This window comes from Bufo bufo, chromosome 9, assembly GCF_905171765.1.
Source record: "Bufo bufo chromosome 9, aBufBuf1.1, whole genome shotgun sequence".
Taxonomy (NCBI): Eukaryota; Metazoa; Chordata; class Amphibia; order Anura; family Bufonidae; genus Bufo; species Bufo bufo.
The window spans coordinates 154,632,444-154,657,035 of record NC_053397.1 but is presented as its reverse complement, the minus strand read 5'-3'; the positions used below and the strand labels follow the sequence as shown (position 1 = coordinate 154,657,035).

At 45.1% G+C, this 24,592-nt stretch overlaps 1 protein-coding gene across 2 annotated transcripts in view; it reads left to right on the top strand.

The window, feature by feature from the left end:
- XRCC6 (X-ray repair cross complementing 6) overlaps positions 1-24,592 on the top strand; it is a 68,496-nt gene that overhangs the window by 3,608 nt on the left and 40,296 nt on the right. For both annotated transcript variants that reach the window (XM_040407081.1, XM_040407082.1), the window contains exons 3-6: positions 329-438; positions 9,684-9,822; positions 15,409-15,663; positions 16,562-16,745. In XM_040407081.1, coding sequence (XP_040263015.1) covers positions 329-438; positions 9,684-9,822; positions 15,409-15,663; positions 16,562-16,745 — 688 coding nt within the window. The remainder of the gene's footprint in view (positions 1-328; positions 439-9,683; positions 9,823-15,408; positions 15,664-16,561; positions 16,746-24,592) is intronic.

Genomic DNA, 24,592 nt, shown 5'->3' with positions numbered 1-24,592 from the left:
CCCGCAAAGTTCTGGGCTTCTTTTATGTGGATAATACTTCCCTGCACTTCATCCTCCTGTCTGCTTCTCACCGTCATGAAGTTTAGATTTCACCTAGCTTTCTCTTCAATCATATGATGCCTCCACACAACATCACATGGGCATCTAGAGCTTGTACCATCTCTACCTATAGAAAGGACAGGGGAATTCTGCTCCACGCTATATTCAATACTAATGGCTCAAATTTAATAATGTGAGTGCACCAAGACCTTGTCCTAAAATGTTAAATTTGGCAAATCTGTCTCTGTGTAAAACCTTAATTTTTTTTGTTTCTTCTATGCTGGAGTAGAGTTTCGCCAAGGAGGCAGGGACAGTCTAGTCTTCCTCGTTGATGCCTCTAAAGCAATGTTTAAGAGCATGACTGATGATGATTTAACGCCGTTTGACATCGCTCTACAGGTAATTTATTCTAATGGATTTATACCTTGAGATCTCTTACTTGAATTCTTCCAATTGCTATTACTTCCACATTTTTCAGTGCATTATATGGAGCAAATACACGTGGGTGTATAAAATCTGCACATTTTCTAAATTGGAGTATGCATTTCATCCGGTTTTTTAGATTTGTAGGAAAACACGGGAGGTCATAGCCTTAACAAGGACAGATTCCGGCATGAGTACCATTGTCGGGGCGATTGTCCTATTCTTCAAAAAGGGCAGAATCAGTTGGTATGATTATTTCTTCTTTCCATTTCATCCACCATGATGGCCTACAATGAGATTGACCCTTGACCTCTGTAGGGGCAGGAACACATGAAGAGAGTTTAAATTCCCCCCACCCTTCCACCTCCTCAGTGCTTTCCTACAGGGGCCAACATGTGGAGAGAACCCTACTGTCAGGAGGGTTGTGACATCGTACTCTATCGTTTTTTTTTTCAGGAATCTCCTGCTGTCCTACCGCGGCAGGGGCTAAGGCTGGACAGCATGGAGCAACAAGGACCCTCGTCCCGGCTTATGCTGGGGCCTGCGGTCCTCCCTTACCTCTAGACCTCCTTCCTCACATCGGGAAGCAGTCTGGGGTGCCGCCTTCACATAGAGGTTCGAGCGCTGTGTTCGGCGTCCTCCTTGCAAACACGTGACCGGCCAGGGTAGTAGGTGCGGCGCATGGAGCGCGAACATTAGGAGGCGGGCCGCGCCGACGCACGCACCTATACAATGGTTGGTGCGACGCAGGCACATGCCGACAGCCCGGGGCTCAGCTTGATGATGTCAGACGCCGGGGCTGTTCAAAAGATCGCGGTTCCAGCCAGCATTTTCCTGCAGCACCACGATGTCAGAGACACCTACTCCCCGCCAGGAAGGTCCTGATCCCTCTGCCGCCAGTACTGTGAGTCCCCTCCGGGGGGGGGCGGTTGTATTACTAAGACAGCACTTATATTTTAATTGCTAACTGCGGGATATCTGGTTGTTCCCTCACTTCCAGGGCACTAAAGAGTCTAAAGCAAAAGTGATATTACTAAAGTGTAATGCGTGCTCAAAAAGGCTACCCGAGAATTATAAGAAAAGGCTGTGCAAGTCTTGCACGGCCGAGATCTGGAAGGAAGAACAACCAGATGTTCTTACAGAAATGAAATAGTTTATTCTGGACGAACTTAAGTCTTGTTTGGCTACTATGTCAACTCCCGGAAGTACTCCTAATCCTCCCAAGAAACGCAAGCTCTCCGTTATATCCTCCGAGGATGCGGAAGAAGCCTCCGTCTCATCCAGACAGATATATAATGAGGACCCCCTATCAGAGGGGGAGATCGTGGATGAAGATAACAAATATTTCTTCTCTTCAGATGAAATTGAGGAACTGCTTAGGGCTGTCAGGTTTACAATAGGGATTGAGGACACCCCTAAACCCCGTACTGTCCAGGACGAGATGTTTGGAGGTCTTAGATCAAAGACTTCCATTTAGGGCTGAAACGAATACTCGATTAAATCGAGTAATTCGACACAAAAAAATCCTCGATGCAAATTTTTTGCATCGAGGATTCGTTTGTGTCACGTGACCACGGAGCAGGAGTGAAGCGCTTGCTATTACTCCCGCTCCCTGGTCTCCCGCCGGCCCGCACTGCGCTCAGAGAATGCTCCTGGAGCCCCCTCCTCCCTCATACACTGTTCTCTTTTCCTCTTGTTCTCGGTGACTTCATCACTTTCCACCGAATTAGTAGCTCCACCACCTTCCTCTCACTTTAGTTTTCCCTACTTAGACTTATATTAGGATAAGTCTCTTCCCCTTCCATGCCGGTAAAGTAACCTCACGTGACTTGTACTACACTACAGTAGTGAAAGGACTGCCCGTATCCAAAATGTCCGTATTCCTTCTGAAAGGTCACACCGTCCATAGCCCTTCCCTATTGGTAGAAGAATGGTCACGTGGCCTGTATTGCGTCCTGCGCTGGCAGATCATGGTTGTTATGGCAGCGAGCACTCTGGGATCATGGCGGCGGCGTTATAGATAGAGCAGGCCGTTGGACTTGTGTAAGTAATCCTCCTGCATGTATGGTTCTGTGGTCGTCTGAGCCCTTCTGTGTCTTGTTACCTCCATTACACCTACTCCTTTAGTTACCACTAACATTCCTATAGAGCAGAGGCAGCAGTCTGAGTGTAGAACTACAAGTGGCAGCATGCCCCGTCTGTATTAGAACATGTCAGCTTGCTGGGACATGTAGTACTATGCACCCTGCAAGCTATAGATTTGCTGCCCAGCTACCTGGAATTTCTCCCTTGGATCAATGCACAAAGCTGAAGGCATTGGGGTGGGGGGAGAGCTGATGGCACTGGGTGCGGAGAGCTGATGGCACTGGGGTGGGGGAAAGCTGATGGCACTGGGGTGGGGGAAAGCTGATGGCACTGGGGTGGGAGCGGAGCTGATGGCACTGGGGGAACGGAGCTGATGTCACTGGGGGAACGGAGCTGATGTCACTGGGGGAACGGAGCTGATGTCACTGGGGGAACGGAGCCGATGGCAGCACTGGGGGAACGGAGCCGATGGCAGCACTGGGGGAACGGAGCCGATGGCAGCACTGGGGGAATGGAGCCGATGGCAGCACTGGGGGAATGGAGCCGATGGCAGCACTGGGGGAATGGAGCCGATGGCACTGGGGGAAACTGATGCACTTGGGCTGATCGCACAGTGGGGAACGAAGGGTGTTGGGGACTGATGGCAGGGGGTCTGATGAGTTTTTATAAAGGAAAACAGTCTATTAATAAAAAAATTCTTATTCGATTACTTAATTAATCGTAAAAAATAATCGATAGAATACTCGATTACTAAAATAATTGTTTACTGCAGCCCTACTTCCATTGTTTTCCCAATAAACGAAAACATACGGGAAATGATTATGGAGGAGTGGTCTGATCCAGAGAAGAGGCTAGGGGTCCCCAAGGAGTTCAGAAACAGACTTTGCTTTGACCAGATGGAATGCAAGATATTTAATGAGACCCCTAAGGTTGACATACAGGTGGCCAAGGGGGTAAAAAGAACGGCTTTAACTTTTGAGGACTCCTCCCAGCTTGGCGATCCGATGGATCGAAAAGCGGACGGGCTTCTAAAAAGGTCCTCGGAGTCTGCGATGTTTGGAATTAAAACAAATATAGCAGCAACATCCGTGGCCAGGGCTACGTACATCTGGCTAGGAGAACTTGATGAACATCTAAAAAATAAAACTTCTAGAGAAGAGATTCGTGATTCTATCCTGCTTCTCCGATCTGCCACAGCATTCCTAGCAGATGCCTCCGCGGAATCGATCAGTTTCTCCGCAAAAGAAGCAGCTTTTTCCAATGCCGCCCGCCGAGCGCTATGGATGAAAGCATGGTCAGGGGACAAAGCCTCCAAAGCCAAACTCTGCTCTATCCCATTCTCGGGAGAATTTGTATTTGGGCCCTCTCTAGACAAAATTCTAGAAAGAGCTGCTGATAAGAAAAAGGGTTTTCCTGAGGATAAAGAAACTAAAAGAAAGCCCTTTCGTCAGTTTCAACCCCAACAGAGATCATACAGGGGTAAAGGAAAATCCGGAAGATGGAGCTACCCTAAAGGAGGAAGGGGGAGAGGCTTCATCCTCAATCCCCAAAACAGACAAACCAAACAACAATGACGCCAGAAGGGGGCAGACTGATGAGTTTTCTATCTTCATAGGAACAGATCACCTCAAATCCCTGGGCACTAAGTATAATCTCCCAGGGTTAGGCCTCATGCACACGACCGTATTTTTTTGCGGTCCGCAAAAACGGGTTCCGTTTTTCCGTGATCCGTGACCGTTTTTTCGTCCGTGGGTCTTCCTTGATTTTTGGAGGATCCACGGACATGAAAAAAAAGTCGTTTTGGTGTCCGCCTGGCCGTGCGGAGCCAAACTGATCCGTCCTGAATTACAATGCAAGTCAATGGGGACGGATCCGTTTGACGTTGACACAATATGGTGCAATTTCAAACGGATCCGTCCCCCATTGACTTTCAATGTAAAGTCAGTAGTTAATATACCATAGGATCGGAGTTTTCTCCAATCCGATGGTATATTTTAACTTGAAGCGTCCCCATCACCATGGGAACGCCTCTATGTTAGAATATACTGTCGGATATGAGTTAGATCGTGTAACTCAAATCCGACAGTATATTCTAACACAGAGGCGTTCCCATGGTGATGGGGACGCTTCAGGTTAGAATATACTAAAAGAACTGTGTACATGACTGCCCCCTGCTGCCAGGCAGCAGGGGGCAGACCCCCCCCCCCCTGTTTTTAACTCATTGGTGGCCAGTGCGGCCGGCCCCCCTCCCCCCCATGTAGTTAACTCATTGGTGGCCAGTGGGCCCCCCCTCTGTAGTTAACTCTTTGTTGTCCAGTGCTGCTGGCCCCCCCTCCCTCCCCTGTAGTTAACTCGTTGGTGGCCAGTGGGCCCTGCCCCCTCCCTCCCCCTCCTAATTAAAATCTCCCCCCCTATCATTGGTGGCAGCGGAGAGTACCGATCAGAGTCCCAGTTTAATCGCTGGGGCTCCGATCGGTAACCATGGCAACCAGGACGCTACTGCATTCCTGGTTGCCATGGTTACTTAGCAATTTGTAGAAGCATTATACTTACCTGCGAGCTGCGATGTCTGTGTCCGGCCGGGAGCTCCTCCTACTGGAAAGTGACAGGTCTGTGCGGCGCATTGCTTAATGACCTGTCACTTACCAGTAGGAGGAGCTCCCGGCCGGACACAGACATCGCAGGTAAGTATAATGCTTCTACAAATTGCTAAGTAACCATGGCAACCGGGACTGCAGTAGCGTCCTGGTTGCCATGGTTACCGATCGGAGCCCCAGCGATTAAACTGGGACTCCGGTACTCTCCGCTGCCACCAATGATAGGGGGGGAGATTTTAATTAGGAAGGGGGAGGGAGGGGAGAGGGCCCACTGGCCACCAACGAATTAACTACAGGGGAGGGAGGGGGGCAGCAGGGGGCAGTCATGTACACAGTTCTTTTAGTATATTCTAACCTGAAGCGTCCCCATCACCATGGGAACGCCTCTGTGTTAGAATATACTGTCGGATCTGAGTCTTCACGAAGTGAAAACTCAGCTCTGAAAAAGCTCTTATGCAGACGGATCTTCGGATCCGTCTGTATGAAAGTAACCTACGGCCACGGTTCACGGACACGGATGCCAATCTTGTATGCATCCGTGTTCTTTCACGGACCCATTGACTTGAATGGGTCTGTGAACCGTTGTCCGTCAAAAAAATAGGACAGGTCCTATTTTTTTGACGGACAGGATACACGGATCACGGTCTCGGCTGCAAAACGGTGCATTTTCAGATTTTTCCACGGACCCATTGAAAGTCAATGGGTCCGCGAAAAAAAACGGAAACGGCACAACGGCCACGGATGCACACAATGGTCGTGTGCATGAGGCCTTACAAGATAGAATTCACATCAGTCCCCCCAAGAAGATTCCGTATCTCTGCCCAGAACAGGGCAGAATTACCAAAGATATGGCAGGGTGTCCGAGATCTTCTAAGTCTAGGTGTAATTCAAAGAGTCCCAGTACTAGAAGAGAGAAAAGGATTCTACTCCAACCTCTTTCTGGTAAAGAAACCAGACTAGTCCTTTCGGACTATAATAAATCTAAAGCCATTAAACAGGTCCATTCTGTACAGGAAATTCAAGATGGAAACTATCTCATCCACAATTCCTCTCATCCAAAAAGGGGCATTTACGGTATGTCGTCAATCGACCTCAAAGATGCCTATTATCATATCCCTATTCACCATCTCTCTCAAAAATACCTACGATTCGCACTAAAAGGTGCAGACGTTTCGATCCACCACTTTCAGTATGTCGCTCTTCCATTTGGCATCTCCTCTGCACCCAGAATTTTTACAAAACTCATGGTAGAGATGGTGGCTTATCTTCGCCGGGAGGGCTTAACGATCATCCCATACCTCGACGACCTCCTGATTCTCGGCAGAACAGAAGAAGAAAACCTATTGGCAACTCGCAGCATATTGCCACTGGGAGTTGTAGTTTTACAACATCTGGAGAGCCGCAGTTTGCCCATCTCTAATATAGGTGACTTCCTAAGGGTATAGAGGAGTTGGGGCAAAATCACCATCTTAACCAGGGAGACTCTATCAGCTCTAGATAAGGAAAGTCGGAGCCATATCCCAATTTTTGACCTCAATTTAGTCAATAATTGAGGTTAATTGTGGTCTGTCGGCCCCCTTGTGGTCTGATATTGATGACCTGTCCTGAGGATAGGTCATCAATCTAAAAAATGAGGACAATCCCTTTTATTATTAAAGTAGAAGAGAAATGAATGTGTCTGTCAATTCTGTCCCCAGTTCTCCTATTTGAACTACATTTGGGCTTATACTAGTTATCACCAATAATGATTAATTTCAGCCACCATTTCCTGTTAGTCTCCCTTTTTATGTGACACGAAAGACTGTGCTAGACACTGGTCACAAGACAGTTCTGTGAAAAATCTGATGTTTTTGACTTTTTTCTGGTATGGTGTCAGATGCAGTCATAGGTAATACACGCAAATTTGTTTGTGCCGAACAACAGACTTGCCCCGGTCAGTAGAAACGCAGATCACAAATCAAGGCAGGAGCCTGGGTTGTAAGTACGTTGTGGCGAAACCAACCTCGCCACGGGGTGCTGGAGAAGCCTGGTTGCCAGCCTCTTGCCCCAGGATTATGGGCCCTCTCATCAGCCCATGCTAAACTTAAAGATTTGACTCTGTTTGTGGCATCTGAGCGCTGTTTGGATATATTGAGCGCTCAGATCCAAGCCATCTGGGGATATGTTAAATGTCTATATTTACTGTAATGGTTGGGACATTGTATATTTGAATAGTGATGTCTGTCCTATTGTCGCCACGTGTGTATTGGCGATTTCCCTTTGTCCTGAGAGATAATTGAATTACTCCTCGGTTGTCTCCAGGACAGAAGACATTGTGTATTCTCCTGCCTGTGATAATTACATCAACCCATTGTGTAAGGTAATTGTATCACAGGCAGAGGGGAGGATTTTTGTATGGGAGTATTTAAACTGTAAAGCTGTAAAGGATTGGCTGCTAGGTCATGTCCTCAGTTCCCAACCAGGTCCACGGGGGTGGTAACCTTGTTGGAAAATGTGTATACGTCAATGCTTGTGTGTTCAATAAAGAGTTCCTGTTTTACATTCAACATAGACCCTCGTCTCATGTGTATGGGGATTGCTATACGCTGTATACTCCCCTGGCTATATAACTCCTAGCTCTTGTAAGAGCTGTTCCTGCTCTCTGGATTTAGGAGAGGTTCACCCACTGGAGCCTTGTCGTAGGTCCAGGGTGGGTAGGAGACGGTGAGACCTCAACCAAGCTTCGGCGGTTCGTGGGGTCTGTGGCGGTTATGGTGTCAAGTGGAGTGCTTAGAGTCCTCGGGAAGCGCTAGGAGCATCCATCGACGGAGGCACCCGGTCGGGGTGCCAGGAGATCCGTTACATACGTCTTTTTATATTATGGTGTCATCATCCAGAATTGCAGCTTTCAAGACCAAATTTGAAAGACAAGTCATTTAGAAAACCAAAATCTCTAGTGTATGGCTAGCTTAAATGATTTATGCTACCTTATACAGTGATGGCTTACTGCTAGGATATGCCATGATCACTTGGGGGATCCGAGGGAATGGAAAGGATGCAGTGCTGGTTTAGATCTGCATCCCTCTCATTGGAGCAGGGAACTGCAGCTGGTACCATGTACTTGGAGGGTGTCACACCTCAATTCCCTATGCAGCGGGTTACCAAAGCACTGCGGTACTAAATCAGTACTGTGTCTTCTTCAGTCTCAGAATCTGTGCAGCATACAGGATATGAGCACATTGCACAGAAATGTGTTCTTGCAGCCTCTGTGTCCTAGTGTGTCAGTTTCGCACACTGCCCAGTATGGACATCTTTGTGTGAATACATCCCTAAGGACACGTGTTTGCATAGGGTGTAGAAATGCATTCCCTACCTTATTCATTTATAAAAAGAGTAGATTTGCTGTCCGTGACATAAAGGTTAGTTTGGTTGGTAACTTACTTCTCTGCTATCTTCGTACTCCGTTATCAAGAGCAGGTTACTGGACCGTTTTTGAATAGTTCAGCCCAGTTTTTAACATGTAAATAGTAGAAATAAAAGGTTTCATTTGGGCATTAAATACTGCTAATAATTTTGAGTCTTCATCCATTTTGGTAAAGATACAATAGGCACAATGGTCATGTATGGACTCTTGTACCTTTTATATTTATTAGGTTCTGCTTGCCTCAGAAATAAATTTTGATGTATATATGTGTCTGTGTGTGTGTGTGTGTGTGTGTATATATATATATATAATATGATTTTTTGTTGAAAATGTTACACTTTGACTTAGAGTAGGCATCTTCATACTATTTTAGGTACTAGGCTTCTGCTTTGAGTAAATTAATGGGTGTAGGTGTATTGTATGGTTTTATTTTATCATTCAGGTTTGTCAACAGTGTGAATATTGTGCTAGTAGAGAAAGTGTTAAAGGGGTATTTCAGCTGCAGCAAGTGATGGCATATCCGTAGGGTACGTGGTTACTTGCTGATCGGCGGTGGTCTGAAGGGGATGAGGCACCCCGCAACTGTGAGTAGCAGGTCCTGCACTTCCATATCCTGAATGACCATGGTGTGTGTATAGATATAATAATTCAGAAGGACCCACAGTTAGCCACAACCTTCACTGTAGCAATCAGTTGCGGTACCAGTGATATGTTGTCACTTGCTATGACTCGAATACCCCTTTACCCCCTTAAAGGGGCTCTTTACCTTTTTCTTACTGATGATCTATCCTACATCTAGCAGTAGCGCCATGGCCTTTTCACAGCTTCCCGCATGCCAGTAACATTACGACAATGTCACGTGGCCTAGGTGCAGCTCAGCCCCATTGACGTAAATGGGGTTAACGGTGACGTCTCTGGTCTTCAGGGAGAATGCCATGGCGCTACTCAAACAGCTGATCGGCAGGGGCCCTGGGTGTCGGACCCCCACCAATTAGATGTTGATGACCTATCCAAAGGATACATCATCAGTAAGAAAAAGGTAAAGAACCCCTTCAATTACAGCTACAACTAGATGGCATATTCTTCCATTTCATTGCTGTTTTGTGTTATGATTTTTAATTTTTTTTTTATCTTAGTGTATTCGCAGTGTCTACACCAGCAAGATCATCAGCAGTGACCGTGACCTCCTATCTGTGGTGTTCTTCGGTACTAGGGAAAGCAAAAACTCTGATAATTTCAAACACATTTATACTCTTCATGATTTGGATACACCAGGTAAAAGTTTTGTTTGAAGAAGTAATAGGTTTTAACAGCACGACCTTCATTCTTTTTCATCCCCATTGCATTCTTTCCATCATTCCCCTTTTATATTGTAAAATAATATGATTGCTAGTAGCTTGATTCTGGCCTGTTTGTGCTGTATTATTCATTTTATTGAGTTACTCTCTAGTGTAATACTTTACAGTGTAAGTGGAGAACAGTATGGTATATTTGAAAGTGAAAACATTCACATTAAGCACTTAGTTAAAATAACTGGTGCCCTCCTGTCCCTGACCTTTTTAGAGTGGTTCTTCCAATACCCAGTCACTTTTCATTTCTGTAAAATGGCCACCAGTGTCCCAAACTACCCTATGCACACTGTGCTCTTGGATGGACCAGCGGAGGGCAGGGGCATGGAGTGTCTGAGCAGCTGGTGGGCAGTTTACAGAAATAAAGAAGGGACTGGGAATTGGAGGAACTGTTCTGGAAAGTGCCTTATAAATATAGTTGGAGCCTTAAGTGCATTTTAACCACTTAATAGTGTAACTAATTTTAGCTTTGGGCGTGGCCTGACCGGGCACGTAAGCAGACGCATGGTGTGGAGCTCCTGGCTAAGTCTCCTGTATATTCTCAGTTTACCTGCTGTTTTAATGGACAACTTCCAACTAGCCTGTGTGGAACTGATCCCCCAGCACCTGTCAGCGGCAACATGACGCACCAAAATACCAGAGAAAAAGGAGAGGAATGCGCCTTGCTACACCGGCCAAACAACGTGGCGCCACACAAGCTGCGCAGATGTCGGAAGTGGCTGCACGGCTAGAAAAGTTTGCCCGCTCCTTGATACTATCAGCAAGCGTCTCAGATCTGGAGGTGGATAAGGCACCTGAACTTACAGACGCCACTGGGAATGACTGCCCTTGCCCCATACCACTCACAGAGACAGAGGTTGGTACAGTACTGGACATGGTAGCTGTCCTGAGATAGAACCCACCATCAAGAATGTCTTATGCGGTGTGGCACAGTGCAACATGGCGCTTACCTCGTTGAATACACATATGGGGGTCTCAAAGGGGACATTCTACTTATCAGACAAGACATGAGGCAAATGAAAGAGCGGATTGGTGAGATAGAGATCAGACTAAGTGCAGTGGAAGATCAGGTACCCCCTGTAAAAAGAGACCTGCAGCGTGTTCTATATAAAGTCTCCCTGCTTATATCTAAATCTGATGATCTTGAGAATAGACCGAGACGTAATAATGTCCGAATAATTTGTGTGCCTGAACATGCAAAAGGAGCCGATGCTGTTACTTTTATGGAGAAATGGCTTGCTGATAAAATAGGAAGAGAGAGACTATCTCCCCTAGTTTCTATTGAGCAGGCTTACAGTGTACCATTTCGCCCTCCACCACCAGGGGCGCTGCTGAGACCTCTCCTGATTAAAGGGATTCTGTCACAAGTTTTAGGAAGATGACGATATATAATGACAAATAAAATAACATAAAATAGCAATATCTAAAACTGATCACGGTCCCTCCTTTGTAATGAGCTGTGGAGCTCTCGCAGCTCACAATTTAATATGGTGATTGCAATACTTTATAACCTTGGTTCTGATTTCCTGTGTAATGTCATCCAGATTTTAAATGAAGATGCAGACTTATGCGGCTTTTGGTTATGTCCAGTATGGTTGTGCGCTTATGTTTAGTGCGTCTGATAATTATCAGTAGATAGCTTGGTATAGTAGATGGAAGTTCACTTACTCACATATGCGCCACTCGGACATCTCATATATGTCGCTGTTGTATAAAATAAAATGCGCTTCTTACCGGATCCTTGTAGCTCTATCCGCAAGGCGATAACTGTTTGTATATACGCTACACACCGGCGGCCCCACAGATGTTGTTTCACTGGTGGCGGCACTTCGCGCCTGCGCAGTGTGAGTTTCCGGACGCTGACAGGTCCATGAGTTGTTCCTCGCTGTTATCGAAACTCCGCGCACGCGTGCTTGGATTTTGCAGTCGCTAAGTTCTATCTTCTTTCTGTACTTTGTAACACTCTGGATTTTGATGGTATGAACATATAACACAGGGTCTTTAAAGGATGCAGTCACTCTTATCACCAGACGCGTTTCAAAACCGCAAGGGTTTCTTCCTCAGTGGCAAAAGAATTATGTTAACAAGGGGGACATACCGCTCTTTAAATAGAGCCTTAGCTTGAATTAAGACCTGGACCTGAATGTCATTAATACTGTTATTCATGAAGATCAATCTGGCTTTATGCCTGGGAAATCCACCTCCTTAAATCTCAGACGTCTGTTTCTTAACCTTCATTTGGGGGGTGAAGGAGATGGGTGCAGTGCCGTATTCTCACCGATGCGGCAAAGGCTTTTGATAGCGTCGAGTGGGAAGTACCTATGGTGCCCCAAAATAGGGTTTGGCCCAATTTTCCTTAAGTGGGTGAAATTGCTTTATAATGAGCCAAGAGCTAGAATCCGGGTCAATGGGGGCGTGTCCCCGGCGCTGGCCTTAGAGATGGGGACAAGGCAAGGCTGTCCTCTGTCCCCTCTTCTTTTTGCCATTGCCATAGAGCCCCTGGCGTGTCTACTCAGAACTACACCACTAATAGATGGCTTTAAAAGGGGAGGCATGGAGGAACGTATCTCGTTATACACAGACGATATGCTGCTATATGTAGGAGATTTGGCCTCATCAATAGACCCTATCATATCTTTGATTTCTGAATTTGGCAAGAAAACTGGATTGCTTATTAATTGGAGCAAGTCGGTGATACTGCTGTTGTCCCCGGCTCCACAGAGTCTCTGTCTTCGGCTACTTTCACACTCGCGTTTCGGGCGGATCCATCATGAATCTGCAAAAACGGATCCTTTACAATAATACAACCACATGCATCCGTCATGAACTGATCCGTTTGTATTATCTGTAACATAGCCAAGACTGATCCGTCATGAACTCCATTGAAAGTCAATGGGAGACGGATCCGTTTTCTGTTGTGCCAGATTGTGTTAGAGAAAACGGATCCGTCCTGGCACACAATGTGGGAGGAGGAGCTTTCTTTTTCTATTTGCATAGTGTCTCCTCCTAGTAATGACCTAGGCTATACCCATGGTCTGTGTCCCCCAATGGAAAAGACGAGAAAAAGATTTTACAGGTGAGTTTCACAAAAAAATCTCCTTTTTTCAAACCAGCACTGAAAACTTTTGTAATTGCATGTAATTAAAATTTAGTATAGCCATGAGCTGTTCAATAAAATATCAGTATAATGCCACCTGCTGTTTTTTCTTTTCATTTTTTCTTGTCCTCCTCACTGAGCTGGTCGAGCGTGCTCAGTTTAAATCTTCAGACAGAATTATATAGATACCATGGCACTCCAATAATTGTGTTGTTTATTAGAAATTTATTTTATCCATCCAAGTAAATACATGGACAATGGCCAACGTTTCTGTCCAACCTGGACCTTGTTCACACAGCCTTGGAACAACACTGGAGAGTGTCGCGCTCGTCCACAGGAAGCCAGGAGCCCGGACCTCGCCCTGAACCTTAGGCGCAGAACAAATCCAAAATGAAGAGAAAGACGGTCCAGCTTCACTGAAAAAACTTGAGGCTTTATTTAATCCCGTGCAGATAAAAAACAACATACAGCAATGCAAGAAATCAACCGGTTTCGGATCACTAAAGATACGGATCCTTAGTCATGATGTCATCATGACTAAGGATCCGTATCTTTAGTGATCCGAAACCGGGCGATTTCTTGCATTACTGTATGTTGGTTTTTATCTGCACGGGATTAAATAAAGCCTCAAGTTTTTTCAGTGAAGCTGGACCGTCTTTCTCTTCATTTTGGATTTTTTCACACAGCCGTGACGTCCTGGTGCGGATTTAATGGAGGATGGCGTGCTACCCAGATTTTTTACCACTGAGCACCACCTTATCTTCTTCGAGCGCCAACCAGCTTCTTATCCAGTTTAAATCTTCAGCTGCCAACAGCCATATGTTCTGTAAAAAGCTGTGGCAGTTACAGGGAGAAAGGACATATCCCGTGAGCTGCCATGCTAAAGATAATCCAGCAGAGCAATAAGAGCAGTGAATGGGGAGAGCTCTGGATCCATGTGAGGTACAGCGCTGGTTCTAGCTTTGTTAGAAGGTATTGTCATGTACTATATGATGTCTGATTTTCATTTTTGACATCAATTATGGCATAACCCTTTTAATATCTGATTGGTGGGGATCCTAAACCTGGCACCCCCACAAAACCGCTGTTTGAAGAGGCCGCTGCATTTGCTGCCTCTTCCCACGTCAGTGATGTCACATTCATCAGTCACATGGCTTAGACACAGCTCAGTGCCACTTAAATGACTGTGCCTGAGCTGCAGTACCGAGCTCAGCCACTATCCAATGGACAGCACTGTGCTTGGGGATATTTGTGTATATGGGGAGCAGACACCATGATTCAGACGCTAGTAAACATCTGGGTTGTGGTGTCAATAAATGGCCTAATTGGGCACAGAGGGGTGACGAGGAAATTTTCATCTTTGCATACTTGCCTTCTGATTGATGGGGGCTAGAATGTGCCTCCAATGTCTGATAGGTGCAGGCCCCACCTCTGTGGGCTCTGTTCTAAGTAGGGGTGTGGGTCCCAAAGTCCTGGAAGGTGCACTGCACATGCTCGGCCACCCGCAATTTATTTCTATGAGAGCGCGCACAGCTATTTCAGTTAGCCCCATAGAAGTGAATGGAGCTGTGGCCGCGCTTGCGCAATGCGCCTCCCATTCATTTCAATGGGACTTCCGAAAATAGCAGAGCATGTTGCTCGGCTAGTTTCGGCACTCCGATAGGAATGAATGGAGGATGGCAGTGCATGCACAGTGCACCCTCTGGGAATTTGCAGGCTCTGTTCTAAGTTCTCTGGGACCCACACCTATCAGACATTGGGGGCATATGCCCCCAATGTCAGAGATGGGAGTAAGCCTGTGAGGCAGCATGTTACAGGGCTGAAAAAGCTCAGCAGATTGATATATTATCTTGTGGAAATAAATTCTGTAAAACTTGTCATTCTATACATTAAAGTTTCAGCTTTTTCTGAGTTCATTTATACACAGAGGCTGTCTAATCAGTAACTGACAACTATCTCATCATACATACATACATACATACATACACAGAGAATGCTATCAATCACTGATATCTAAACGGGCTGTCCTGAGCTCAGAAAGAGCAGAGATTTATTTAATCAGTTTTATTGAATCATTTATCACAAAACTGAATATCAATCTGTTAAGCCCCTTCTGCTGTATGACATGCTGCCTGCAGATTGTGCTGCATTTTGTGGCGACGTTCTTTTTTAACGTCGTCATATCCGAGTAATATATTGTTTTGTTGTGGCTTAGCGACTACAGGGGAAATGTAGCATTTTGGGGTGGTCATCTGAATGTATGGCCTCCCAGTAACATACAGATGAGTTGGGTCAACTGTGCCTCATAATTGGGAACCCTAAGCATGGGAACCGCTGTCTTGATGTCCGTGTGTTAATATGAGATTGTGTCTTTGCTTGTAAGATTACAAACCTTGTCTGCCATTGTATGTATAGGTGCCAAGCGGGTTTTGGACTTGGATAAATACAGAGAAGAGAAAGGACGGTTGTACTTTTCTGAAACTATTGGGCATTCATTGGCCTTCTCTCTGGGCGATGCCCTCTGGCACTGTGGAAATCTCTTCAGCAACGTTAAGATGAAGCTGAGTCACAAGCGTATAATGTTGTTCACTAATGAAGATAACCCACATTCCAGTGAGTCTGCCAAAACCACCCAGGCAGTAACCAAGGCAAAGGACCTACGTGAAGTGGGTAAGGAAGAGCTCGAACCTTTATTTTTGCATGGTTTAGTAACTTTGGATAAGTGTTTCTTTTCTGCCAACAGCCTGTATATGAGGAGTAAAATAGCCGCTTTAAGATGCCATTATTTGACTGATAACATTCAGTGCTAGATACAGGTAGCTGTTTCCAATACATCAGATCAGTTAGTTTATTCAAGATTGATTCTCAGATGCTTTAAAGGGGTTATCCAACCCCTATAATGACCCCCCCCCCCCCCCAATTCCCAGGCACCTCATATGGATTATACTTATCCCACTCCCCGACACCCGGGTCGCACCTGATCCACGCATGGCCACCTCCGCATCACCCACGATGCTAGAGAGGCTTGTTCCCCTTGCGGCTTGCTATTGGCTGCTCCCCCCCATCGCTGGATGGCCGTACGGGGATTAGGAGCGACTCGAGGAGTGGGGTAAGTATAATCTATATGAGGTCATTTATGGTTAACCCCTTTAAGGCTTTTTCAGATGGAATAATATAGCTTCATACAAGAAATGTGTGTTTTGTTCCAAGTATACAGGATAGCGTTTTGTTCTGACAGCACCAGATCCCGGGCTTTGTGCACAACACATATTCCATTAGACCAGGCATCCTCAAACTGCGGCCCTCCAGCGGTTGCAAAACTACAACTCCCAGCATGCCCAAACAGCCTACAGGAGGGCATTGTGGGAGTTGTAGTTTTATAATAACTGGAGGGCAGCAGTTTGAGGATGCCTGCCTTAGACATTGAATGTAAGCTGCAGTCACTTTATTTGTGACTTAATAGATAAGAGAGAGAAAGCAGCCAAATGCACAGGTTTATGTGGTTGAAATCCATGGAGGTGACCAGCTTGTTAAGTCAGCTTAACATATGTTTTGGGTGTATTTTCAGGGATTTTCTTGGATCTCATGCATCTTGAAAAAGAAGATGGTTTTGACGTCTCTCTATTCTATCGTGATATTGTGAATACTGATGATGACGAAGACCTTGGTGTGCAATCTAAAGCTTCCAGAAAGCTAGATGATCTCATGAGAAAAGTTCGGGCCAAGGAGAACAAAAAGAAATCTTTGTGCAGGTAGAGGACCACATCCTTCATGAGTTAACCTGGCCTTACATGTTACAGTAATTTGATAATTAGTCTTCTTTTCAATAATTTAATCCTAGAACTTTGAAGCAGGCAGCTCCAAGCCATAAAAAGGGTCTCCAGGTTAATGATATTAATGACCTGTCCTCAGGTTAGGTCATCTCTTGTACAATCGGAGCGTGGTCTGGCACTCCCACCGATCAGCTGTTCCTTGCAGACTTTAGCGCCAGAACTAGCACTTTGTACAGAGCCGGAAGCACAGCTCTATTTAAAGTGTAGTGGCCATGTCCGGTTACTACAGCTCGGCTCCTATTCAAGTGAATGGGAGTGCTGCAATAACCTGTCACGGCCACTACACTTAGAACGAAGCTGATGTGAACTCTGGCTTATCCTCCAAAAAACAAGGCCCTATACAGATACAAAATTTAAAAAAAATTCTTCTCTTCAAGTACAAAATTGGCCTGCGTTTCAAAGTGTTAAAGGGGCTTTCTGACACTTTTTAACTGATGACCTATCCTCCAGAACCCTTGCCGATCAGCTGTTTAGGAAGGCACAGATGCTCTTGTAAGCGCAGCAGCCTTCTCACAGCTTACCCTAAGCTCGTGATGTCACATTCCTCAGTCACGCTCCCTAGGTGCAGCTCAGTCCCTTTCAAATGAATGGAGTTGAACTATGATACCACGCACAGCCACTATACATTGTATGACGCTGTGCTTGGTAAGCTGCCAGAAGGCCATGGCCAGGGGCGGATTAAGTGCATCATAGGCCTGGGGCTGTCTACTCTGGCTCCCTCCCTCCATTTTCCCCTTACATTTCCCCGCCTTCCCCTTCCATGTGCCACCTAATATTTTTTTTTCTGTATGACATCACATTCATCAGTCATGTGACCTAAGTGCTCCTCAGCCCATCCAAGTGAATAGGGTCGAGCTGCAATACTAATCACAGCTGCCATTAAATGGACTACTGTGCTTGGTAATTAGCAAGGAGGACGTGACGCTCACTGAAGTAGAGCCCTGCCAATCTCATATTGATGACCTATCCTGAGGATAGGCGATCAACATGTAATTATTGGAGAAACTTATCTGTAATGTCACATAGGACTGCAGGTACCATCAACTACATTATCTGTACTCAGAGGATTACCACTGTGTTATTTGTGGTGTTACATAGCACTGCAGGTACTATGTACTACATTATAAGTACTCAGAGAGCTATCACTGTGTTATCTGTGCTGTAACCTAGAACCTCAGAGTCTCCGAGTACAGATATTGTAGTAGATGTTACCTGTAGTTCTATGTTACACCACAGATAACACAGTGAAAGTGACCACCAATACATCTTTTTACGGCGGCACGGTCTAAGCATTGCACGGGCCTCCCATGCAGAGGAGAGGGGCACGGCTGTAACATAACAGCTGCGCTCCTGCTCTAACAGCCTGGATGGCAGGAGCGCCAATCTGGGCTGTTAACCCCTTACATGCTGCGGTCAATAGCACGTGTGGCATGTAAGCAGTTACAGAGGGAGCGGACTCCCTCTGTCTCCCAACTCTGGTGTCAGTGCAGGCAGGCCAGGGTCTAGTGAAGGCCTGAGGCTGGCCTTCAGAGTTTCCCAGCATGCTGTTTCTCTCTGGCGCAGCCTGCTGATAAATGTCAGTATAGCACTGACAATAAAAATACACTGCACTACAGGGATCAAAAGATCACCTACTTTATAGTCGCCTTGTGGGACTATTAGGCAGAGTTCACACGGGCGAGATTTCCGCGCGGGTGCAATGCGTGAGGTGAACGCATTGCACCCGCACTGAATCCGGACCCATTCATTTCTATGGGGCTGTGCACATGAGCGGTGATTTTCACGCATCACTTATGCGTTGCGTGAAAATCGCAGCATGCTCTATATTGTGCGTTTATCACGCAACGCAGGCCCCATAGAAGTGAATGGGGCTGAGTGAAAATCGCAAGCATCAGCAAGCAAGTGCGGATGCGGTGCGATTTTCACGCATGGTTGCTAAGATGACGGTCTATTCACTGTTTTATCATGGTTATAAGGGAAAATAATAGCATTCTTTAATACAGAATGCTTAGTAGAAGGCCAATTGAGGGTTAAAAAATAAAAAATAATTAACTCGCCTTCTCCTCTTGATCGTGTAGCTGCCGGTCTCTTCTTACTACTTCAATCATGAGCTGCCGGCTAAAGGACCTGTGGTGACGTCACATCACATGGTCCAATCATATGGTCCTTTAGCCGGCAGCTCATGATTAAAGAAGTAAGGAGATCGGCAACTACACGATCAAGAGGAGAAGGCGAGTAAATTTATTTTTATTTTTTAACCCTCAATTGACCTTCTACTAAGCATTCTGTATTAAAGAATGCTATTATTTTCCCTTATAACCATGTTATAAGGGAAAATAAGTACATCTAGACAACACCGAACCCAAACCTGAACTTCAGTGAAGAAGTTCGGGTCTTGGTACCACAGTCAGTTTTTTTTTTTATCACGCGCGTGCAAAACGCATTGCACCCGCGCGATAAAAACTGAACAACGGAACGCAATCGCAGTCAAAACTGACTGCAATTGGGTACCTACTCGCGCGGGTTTGCCGCAATACACCCGGGACGCATCCTGAACAAATCCGTTACGCCCGTGTGAACCCAGCCTTAAATGGTTAAAAAAAAAAACTTCTAAGTTAAAAAAAACATCTTTTTTCCATTGGAAATAACAAAACAAAACATTTTTTCAATGGAAAAAATTGCAAAAATAAAATCTCCACATATTTGATATTGTTGTTTCCATAACGATCCACACTAGGCAGTTTTCTTGTAATGTATCCTGTACAGTTACCTCTGTAAAGCCTGCACACAGCTCTGTAGAATGAATGGAAAAAAAAAAAGGTTATGCGTCTTGGGATGCAGCAATGTAAAAATATTTTTCCCCTCCCCACGACAGCACCTTAGAGAGATGGCTCCGCCCCAGGACAGGAAACCTGCAGCATAAAAAGGTGGAGCCGCTCTCCCACCTCAGTGAGGTTTCCTGTCCTGGTACGGGAGCCTGCAGTTGTCGTCCTGACCTGGAAGTCCCGGTAGATGCCGGAGGGTTGGAGGCGGCTTGTTTACCTGTCCGATCATCCCCACAGGCGTCGGGGGCAGGATACCGGTGAGAAGATCCCGGGTCACAAGGGCAGAAGGTGCTGGTCCCTCAGACGAGGAGGACCGCACCAACGGATCTAGGGTGGCCAGAAGGCCCCAGTATTGCTGCAAACCAGCCAGGACGCCACCGGATGTAGACGCTGGTGGGTGGCGTCTGGACAGGAAGTGCCATGCGTTCCACGGCCATGCGCTTCCGGTCAGGTGACCGGAAGTTCGGCTGCCCGGCAGTTTTAAAACCAACTACATACAGGTATGAGGGTGCTGGAGTTATTGGACGCCGTTGTCTGTTTTCGGTGTGCCTGAAGTGGACCAAGTTCCTGGGCTATCTTGGCGTGGAGAGGTTTGCAGTAACTATGTATCTCTCAGGTGAGAGGAATTCTTGGTGGCAGTAGATAACCTGGGCAGAACAGATCTGTCGGGCTGCCACCTGGTCTTCTCCGTCCACTTTCTATAAACACTATAGGCTTCAACTTGACTCTATTTCTGACCTTCTCTTTGGTACAAAAGTCTTGAGTACTGTTTCCCACCCTGAGGCTGATCTCTGAAATCTCTCTCTAAGGTGCTGTCGTGGGGGAGGGGAAAAATGATGATTACACTTACCGGTAATCGGATTTTCCTGACCCCACGACAGCACCTCTTTATTCCCTCCCTGTTGGTGTAAGTCTGTGTGTTCACGGGTGTTGCAAAAAAAAAAAAAAAAAAAAAGAAGAATGTTAAACTGAACTAACGTAAGGGGGAGTCCCTCTCATGCTCTGGAAACTCACTGAGGTGGGAGAGCGGCTCCACCTTTTTATGCTGCAGGTTTCCTGTCCTGGGGCGGAGCCATCTCTCTAAGGTGCTGTCGTGGGGTCAGGAAAATCCGATTACCGGTAAGTGTAATCATCATTTTCTTCTTTAAAAAAAATTGTGCAAAAGTAGTACAACAAAAAAGAACTATGGGGGTCATTTACGAACAGATATATTTGACTATATCTGTTGCGGATTGCAGTGCAAAGGTTATTTGCGCCAAAATATGAGAGTTTTTCCCCTTTTCTGCCAGGTCTAAAAAGTGGGTGTGATGTGGGCGGGGAAAAGGGTGGAGCGGCAGGCCCGTCTCATTTATAATTTTCTATGTCTGTTTAGGAGTAGAAAATGGTCTAAATGTACGCCAGCAAGGGAGCTGGCGTAGATTTAGACAAGTGTAAAGTACGTCTAAGTTTTATATAGAGGCCGGCGCAGTATGGCCATAAATGTCCCCCTATATGTATTTGGCATCACTGTAATTGTACTGACTCAGAAAATAACATTTTTGTGTTATTTATGTCAAAAAATGAACGCTGCTAAGTTTGTAGTGTAAAAACTCAGTAGTAGTATTGCTGTTTTTTCCCATCTGCCTCCCATAAACGGTTAATAAAAGTTAATTAATAAGTTATGTGTACCCCAAGATGGCACCATTAAAAACTTCAGCTTGTCCCACAAAAAACAAGCCCTCATGCAGCTAACATAGATGAGAAAAAAAAAAGAAAAAAAGTTAGTTATTGAAATGTGACACTGAAAAAAATCTTCTGGTCATTAACCCTTTCATGACCAAGGGTCATTGATGCCCCAATGTCCAGGTCAAAATTTTCAAATCTGACATGCGTCACTTTATGTGGTAATAGCTTTGGAACACTTTTACTTATCCATGCCATTCTGAGATTGTTTTCTCGTAACACATTGTACTTCATGACAGTCATATATTTGAGTCAATATATTTCACCTTTATTTATGAAAAAATCCCAAATTTACCAAAAATTTGGAAAAATTCACAATTTTCCAAATTTCAATTTCTCTGCTTCTAAAACAGAAAGTCATACCTAATAAAATATTTATTACTTAACATTCCCCATATGTCTACTTTATGTTGGCATCATTTTGGAAATGTCATTTTATTATTTTAGGACGTTAGAAGGCTTAGAAGTTTAGAAGCAATTCTTAAAATTTTTAAGAAAATTTCCAAAACCCACCTTTTAAGGACCAGTTCAGGTCTGAAGTCACTTTATGGGGCTTACATAGTGGAAACCCCCATAAATGACCCCATTGTAGAAACTACACCCCTCCAAATTACTCAAAACTGATTTTAAAAACTTTGTTAACCCTTTAGGCGTTCCACAAGAATTAAAGGAAAATGGAGATGAAATTTCAAAATTTCACATTTTTGGCAGATTTTCCATTTTTATAATTTTTTTTTCTTTAACACATTGAGAGTTAACAGCCAAACAAAACTCATAATTTATTACCCTGATTCCGCGGTTTACAGAAACACCCCACATGTGGTCGTAAACTGCTGTACGGGCACACGGCAGGGCGCAGAAGGAAAGGAATGCCATACGGTTTTTGGAAGGCAGATTTTGCTGGATTGGTTTTCTGAACGCCATATGTTTTTTATTTTTGTGCCGATCGTCTTGTGCAGGGGCTCGTTTTTTGCAGAAAGTGTTGAGGTTTTTATTGGTACCATTTTTGGGTACATAGGATTTTTTGATCATTCATTATTACACTTTATGGGGCAAGGTGACCCAAAAATTGGCTGTTTTGGAACAGTTTTCATTTATTTATTTTTACAGTGTTCATCTGAAAAGTTAGGTCATGTGATAGTTTTATAGAGAAGATCGTTACGGACGTGGCAATACCTAATATGTATATTTTTTCTTATTTATTTAAGTTTTACACAATAATAGCATTTTTGAAACCCAAAAAATGATGTTTTAGTGTCTCTATAGTCTGAGAGCCATAGCTTTTTTTATTTTTTGGGCGATTGTCTTAAATAGGTTATCATTTTTTGCGGGACGAGGTGACTGTTTGATTGGTACTATTTTGGGGGTCATAAGCCTTTTTGATCGCTTGCTGTTGCACTTTTTGTGATGTAAGGTGACAAAAATATCTTTTTTGGCACTGTTTTTTTTATTTTATTTTTATGGTGTTTATCTGACGGGGTCTATCATGTGATATATTTATAGAGATGGTCGTTACGGACGCGGCGACACCTAATATGTGTATTTTATTTTTTCATTTTTTTTATAGGAAAAGGCAATTTCTTTTTTCTAATTTACATTTTTATTTATTTATTTTTACTTTTATTATTTTCACTATTTTTTTTATCAGTTCCCTCTTGGATCTTGAAGATCCAGTGGGGCTGATAGTTGTACTATACTTTGCAATGCTCTTGCATTCCAAAGTATAGTACTTCCAGATTGCCTGTAGGTGGCAGCACTGGACGCCTTTGCCATGGCAACCATCGGGTGCTGCAATCACAGCGCTGCAGCCCCGATGGTGGAGAGAGGGAGCTCCCTCCCTCTGTTAACCCCATGGATGCCGCAACCGCAGCATCTATAGGGGTTACAGGAGAGTGTCAGCATAGAGCTGACACTCTCTGCTGATGGCGGCGGCTCAGTAATTGAGCCGCCGCCATCGCACACAGCAGGGGAATCGGGGGGGGGGGGGCAGCGCTGGAAAGGGGGGGGGGGGGGTCGGGAGGCTGCCCACAATATCGAGGATATCGAGGGAGGCTGGGGCAGGAGGGGCGGCTTGAAAATTAATGCAGGGGGCGGGGAGGGAGCGGACCGCATGCCATCCGAGCAGGAGAGGGGCACAGATGGGGGGGCACAGATCGGCATTAAGGGCTTGGAGGGGCACAGATCGGGGGGCATGAGTTACACTATCTGCTTTCAGGCTTTGATCTGCAGAGCGCAGATCAGAGCCTGAAACCGGCACTTTAACACTGCCGCGATCCGATTGGTTAGTCTGCACAGACTAACCAATCGGATCGATTGCCGGCAAGGGGCCACTCTGATTGGCCCCTTGCCGGCATTACTAGACTGTATGCTGTCCGTGACAGCAGCAGGGCAGGGGCAGAAGCTTAAATCCAAGCGCTTTGCAGCGCTTGGATTAAAGAGCTGCCAGAACGTTCATATACGTGGTAGCTGCACGGGGCATGTGCAGCTATCACGTATATATACAGATTGCAGACGTGAAGGGGTTAAGGCCCAAAACAGTCTGGTCACTAAGTGGTTAAACAACCTTTTTATGTTCACGTCATGTTTACAGCCTCCGTTTAATATATACACCGTGACATATGCGATCATCACAGAAAGTGATTTACAGCTTCCCAGATCTATTCCTGACTGTTATATGTAAGGACTTTCTTCATCTGTCTTTCTGTTATATGCCTATTTTTCTTAAATCTTAAATTTTTTCTTATTTTGCTATGTTAATTTGGGGCTTGTAACCAATTACAGGGCTCTAGACTAAAAAAAAAATATCAAGGAACCATTGGCTCCTAACCTGAAAAATTTTGGAGCCAAATTTACATTTTTAGTCGCCAAATTTAAAATACATATAATTACGGTATAATTAAAAAAGAACAAAAAAAAATAGCACGTCTTACCTAGGGCTGTCAGGATAACAAAATTTTTACTCTATTTCGATACCATAAAAAAGTATTGCGATACTAGATACCACGTGCAAAAAAATAAAACGCAAAAAAAGCGGCGTGCATTCCACATTTTATGGAACGCCTGGAACATAATAGAACAGTCCGATCCTAATTTTTGTCGGGACAAGGTGACTAAAAAATGGCAAATTGAAAGTTTTTTTCTTTTTTTTTTCTTTTTATTTCATAACTATTTACCCCCTTAGGGGCTAGAACCTGGGATCTTTCATCCCTTGTCCTATTC